The sequence below is a fragment of the Dioscorea cayenensis genome, chromosome 2 (genome assembly GCF_009730915.1).
Source record: "Dioscorea cayenensis subsp. rotundata cultivar TDr96_F1 chromosome 2, TDr96_F1_v2_PseudoChromosome.rev07_lg8_w22 25.fasta, whole genome shotgun sequence".
NCBI classification, from domain to species: domain Eukaryota; kingdom Viridiplantae; phylum Streptophyta; class Magnoliopsida; order Dioscoreales; family Dioscoreaceae; genus Dioscorea; species Dioscorea cayenensis.
This window is the reverse complement of record NC_052472.1, coordinates 4,617,084-4,622,475: the sequence shown is the minus strand read 5'-3', so window position 1 is coordinate 4,622,475 and position 5,392 is coordinate 4,617,084. Positions and strand designations below refer to the sequence as shown.

At 39.9% G+C, this 5,392-nt stretch overlaps 1 protein-coding gene across 1 annotated transcript; it reads left to right on the top strand.

The window, feature by feature from the left end:
- The first annotated feature begins 3,705 nt into the window (after window positions 1-3,705).
- Window positions 3,706-4,626, top strand: LOC120272029. The gene is made up of 2 exons (XM_039278746.1): window positions 3,706-4,101; window positions 4,181-4,626. The coding sequence occupies exons 1-2, from the start codon at window positions 3,706-3,708 to the stop codon at window positions 4,361-4,363; spliced, it is 579 nt and encodes a 192-aa protein (XP_039134680.1). The 3' UTR covers window positions 4,364-4,626.
- Window positions 4,627-5,392: the final 766 nt, after the last annotated feature.

Here is a 5,392-nt window from a genome sequence, read left to right as displayed (position 1 = left end):
CCCCTCCATGCACCCCGGATTACGGGCAAGGTTGGACGCACCATTCTAACTCTCCTACTCCCATTCTCCGTTCCTGCATTCGACCGTCTTCTCCTTCGGTCTCTCAAAAACCCTAGTTCTCATGTGGATCGGTGGACAAGGTTTCTGCTTCTCTTGATGATGGCGGTATGGAAGAAGATAATAGTCAAGATGAGGGATTACTTTGATGAGGAGTGATGATGATGAAATATGAGATATGGAGCCTCCCGATGATGGTCCTAATGATTCCATGACCCTCATCCAGTACCAAACCAAAGCTCACAAGGAGGCTCTAGTTAGAAAAGGTTCAAATCTATCTGATTTATCTCCCAAGAAGGGGAGAATGGAATCCGAAGAGCTACGCTCTTGACTGCGTCCTGCTGCCTTACCCTTCCAGGGAGTGTTCTGTTTCATCCTTTTATTTCTTTGTTTTTATGATTACAACTAAAATCATCTATTGGAATTGCAGGGGCATCTCTACCGGAGATACCTTTACTCATGTCCTCTGTCTCATTCGCACCTACAAACCGGCTATTGTTTGTCTCGTGGAGACGAAAGACGAGAGCCGATTCTAATAAAGTTGACCGTTTTTGTAGGAAAATTCCAAAGAGCTGGATTGGGCTGCCATCCTATCTAATGGCTACTCTGGTGGTATCATCGTTCTTTGGCATAAATCCATTGTCATGCATTTCTCCTCGTTGTGTCCAATCGGGGCCCTTCATATTATTATTTCTTTTTGATGCTTATAAGACTTTTTCTTATTTCGAGTTATCTATAACTCTACCCGCCTCCATAACGATTGCTTTCTTTGGAACAAGCTCTCTAAACTTTCCTTTCTTCAAATCACGACTTATTGTTGGTGACTTTAACTCTATTCTTCCGGAGTCCCAGCACTAGGGGCTCTTTTGCGTATTATGCTCTGAAGGCCCGGTTTTTCTTGATTTTTGATTAGCGACAACAACTTAATCGACTTGAACTATTACGGACCTCACTTCACGGTGCAATAATCAGTCCGGTCTAGCTAGGCGTTGGGCTGAGACTTCGATAGATGCTTGATTAATCTCGCTTGGGCGAGCTCCTTTCGGATTAACAACCTTAAGCATCTCTCCCGCTCATTCTCGACTATTCTCCTCTCTTTTCTTTCTTCCTCTCCTTTTTCACACTCATTCTAAGCATGTTTTTAAGATTCGATAATAAGCTGGTTTGACTTTGTTGGTTGTCGCAATGCGATTCGAGGCGGCTTGGGTTGTGTTCCTCAGGGGAACCCCATGCATGCCTTTACACATCTCTCGTCTGGATTCACGCTTTTAATCTTCGCAAGTGGCATCGGAATGGTGTTAACAAAGCTGAATCTAATATTATTAATGTTGAGGTTGAAATTGGCCATCTTGAAAACTCTGATTTTAATTTGTCTATCAATCTCTTCTTATGGAATAGTATAGTAATCTCTCACATTTCTGATGCCTGAGTCTTTGCAACAAATGGGCCCTAACTGCACCCGATTATCATGGATTAAGGATGGGGACAAGAATACCGACTTCTTCCATGCTATTACTCGATGATCGTGCTCATACCAATCTCATTTCACGAGGTTGTTGATGTTCACGGCAGTATTGTAGGGACCAGTCGAGTATTGAATATGCCTTTCCTTACTTTCTATAAGAACTTGTGGAACACTTCTGGAAACACACCAGCCAGTTCTTTTGATGCTCTTCCTAGTAACCTACCCTGCATTCGGACTACATTGCGACTTCTCGTTGGGGAAGGTTACTAAAGATGAAACTTGTCGAACTATTCTATAGCTGCCCGAGGTAAGTTCTGCCCGAATGGTTTTCAGTATGGAGTTTTATCATAACTCGGCCTATTATTGGTGATCAATTTTTCGCAGCTATTCGGTTTTTCTTTGATAACTCCTTCATGCCTACCTCTTGGGGTAAAACTTTTATCACCCTCATTCCCAAAAAAGATAAACCTAAATTTGTCGATGATTTCGATGACCGATTTCGCTCTATAACATTAATTTCAAAAATCATCTCTAAAGCTACCAGCTAACCGTTTGAAAGCTTGTTCTCCAGGATTACGGTTGGTCGAGAACAAACTGGTTTCGTTTCGGATCGTTGCTCTTTCGATAATATTATAGATGTGCAAGAAGTTGTGCATACGTTAGAAGCGATTTCAAGAACTAGGATGTTAATTAAATTAGATATCAAAAAGCGTGTGATACCGTCAATTGGAGTGCAATTCTTGTCGTTCTTAGTCATATGAACTTTCCTTTGATTTGGATCTCATGGATTTTCTCTTGTCTTCAATACTGCTCTTTTTCTCTTCTGGTCAATGGCAACCCCTCACCTTGGTTCTCCTCTTCCAGAGGTGTCCGTCAAGGGGATCCCATCTCCTCTTATCTATTCATCATGGTGACTCAGATCCTTACTTCTATGCTCAATCTTAGTCTTATGAATGGTACAATCCCTGGGTTTAATTCTAATCTTAATCAAAACTTCAATCATCTCATGTATGTTGATGATTTAATTCTTATCACTCTAGCTACCATGCGAACTGCTCGTAGTATCAATCAATGCCTTGATCTCTATGGTAATCTTCTTGCGGCGTCCCAATTTTAACAAGTTGCAAATCTTTTTTCCTTCCTGGTGTAATAAACATATCCCCTCTCTTTTCTACTTCATTTTGAATCTCAATCAGGCCTCATTTCCCTTTAAATACCTTGGCATATTAATTTCTCCCAAGAGACTTGCTACTTTGACTTTTTCAACCATGGTTGAGTAAGTCAGTCGATTTGCAAAGCGTTGGAGCAACTTTTAATCTTTCACCGAGTTGCTAAAACCGTCTTGATTAATTCCTCCATCCTCTCCATCCCTATCTACACTCTTTATGTCTATCACATTCACGACTCAAATTATCTCACGAGATCACTAAATCTGTTAGGAAATTCTTTTGGTGTAGGAGCGAGCAATGGAAAAGGGCATCCATAATGTGAATTGGAAGGTTATTAATGAAGGTAAAAGCGGGGGGCATTGGTATTTGGAATCTATCTCTTGCTAAATACTCTTTAATGGCCAAACAATTCTTCAAGTTCTTGAATAATGAAAATGATATTTGGGTTAGCATTATGCATTTCAAGTATGGTGATTTTAATTTTTCGAAAAGCTATGCCCCTGCTAATTGCTCTTGGTTCTTCATATGCTTATTTAAAACTGCTACTCGTATTAAACCTTTTTGCCATATCAATTGTGTTAACTACGCCAATACCTCTTTTTATGGGGACCCTTGGTGTTTTTGATATACCCATCGCTCTTAAACCTACTTTTATCAATATGAGCGAGGGATCATGACCATCTTTCTATATTAGAATTTGTCCAAGGGGCAAATGGAGCATTGACAAGATTGCGATGAAGTTCTGAGGCTCCAATCTTAATCATCGAGGATTTACCTTCTTGCTCTATTGATAACAACTCTCAGTAATCACTTTGGATTTGGTGTCCCACCTCTAAGCATCTAAAAATTTTTGCTTAAGTGTATAATCATTTGAATCTTTGTTCTTCTCAATCTGAATCCTGGAATGGCTAGCGGCTAATTTGGCATCTCAACATCACCCCTCATGCAAAACATTTTCTTTGGACCTTGTTTCATGGTAGTATTACTACATCGAACTTTCTTTTTCAAATGAACATGAGCCCTAATAATCCTTGCATCCTATGTGGCACTTCTTGTGAAACTATTGATCACCTTTTTGGTGATTGTTGTATTGCTAAACAAGTTTGGTCCCATCTCAGTTTAAGAATAAACATATTTGTTCATTTTCCCACTGGTTTTGCTTCTGGCCTTTGGCTCACTGATAGCAATTACTCTAAACATACCACTTCTATTATTGCCACCACAGCCTGGTTCCTTTGGAAATCCCTTTGTGATGCAATTTTCCGCAATGCCAATATTAATATCCCTGCTGCTGTTTGCAGAGCTCTTGCTCATGTACAGGAACATACCAATTGCATTCATGGTTTTCTTGGGCAAAAACTCATTCTGAATAATTTTTTTGAAAGTGATGAACTCTTCTTATTCACACATGTCAGCATCAACATGAGCTCCAAGGTAAGATCAGTTGGCTTCTTTATCTCCAACGCTAATTATGCTGTTAAAATTGCAGGCTGCTTTACTCAAGATATGGATGCTAATTCGATGGACGATCTTTTCGCCCTTGGTGTTGCTCTTCAAGTGGCTTTGGATAAGCATTTTCCTGTCAAACATATATTCGTCAGCACATCTTCAACCATCAGCACTCTCTGCGATTCTGATTCTGTTATCACTTGGAGATTTTGCTCTCAACTAACTAGCATCAGATCTCTCCTGGAAGCTCTCAGATCTCCAAATATTCACTGCATTCCCGGTGCTTGGATGTTCCCTGTTATCTCCCTTGCATCGTTTGGGTTTAATTTCTTAGCCCTCAATCTTTTCCTGTTTGGAAGAGATCTCCCACACTGGATCATGAAATGCTTCATCAGTTCGGGTTTTAAGTTTTAACTGTTTATGTTTTTGTTTGTTTCTTTGTTTGCTTTTCGTCTGTATCTTTGTTTGCTGATAGATCTGGTTCACTCTGTTTGTAACTGTTCTTTTTCTAATAAATTAGCCCCTACGGGGTTCTTCTTAAAAACAAAAAAAATAGGATCAACGCAAGTGTGTTGACTAACTAAGCTTTCATAAGAGAGAAACATTCCCCAGTTGTAACTCAGCTCATTGATGGTCCCTTGCGGACGAGATGCATCCACCATGCCTGTGTGGGTAAGTTCACTTGATGATTATACAGGGGCAAGATTTAATAAAGCAAGTTTCAGGGCACCAAGTAAGTAGCTATGCTCATGCTTCATAGTTTTTCTGATAATTAGAAAGAGAAAGAATTAAAGAGAGGTACCTTCTTATGTGGCTTGTCAAGAGGGTTTGTTCTGATTGATACCAGCTAACCTGCATAAAAACGAGGGCTGAAAATGTCACTGCAACATGCCAACATTGAACGGATTTAAGATTACAGGGTAGAGTCTGGCTTTGAGAAATTTGAATATATATATACTCAATGTGTTGCATCTTTCTGTCAAGAGGATTACAATAAAGAATTGAATAGAGTTCAAAACAAGTAAAACCAGGCTAAGCAATAGGAAATATTCTCCTTCGTGGTTTGTGAGCTTAATATTGGTCACTCTTGTTATGACAATCCAATGTGCTTAGCTTGAGAGAGTTAATTGAGGAGCATAAAGGTGACCCATAGAACAGGCTGAAGTAACAGATCCATGGTAACACATTGTTGGCACTGATGCTAGCTCACACATGTAGATTTGCCAGCCATGGGATGGGGTATCAAGCAAAG

What these genes read in the sequence shown, in the direction of transcription:
- LOC120272029 (XM_039278746.1), top strand. Translation starts at nt 3,706, where the DNA reads ATGAGCCCTAATAATCCTTGCATCCTATGTGGCACTTCTTGTGAAACT. An exon ending in AACTCTTCTTATTCACACAT is followed by an intron (nt 4,102 to 4,180) that starts GTCAGCATCAAC and finishes TTAAAATTGCAG; the next exon opens with GCTGCTTTACTCAAGATATG.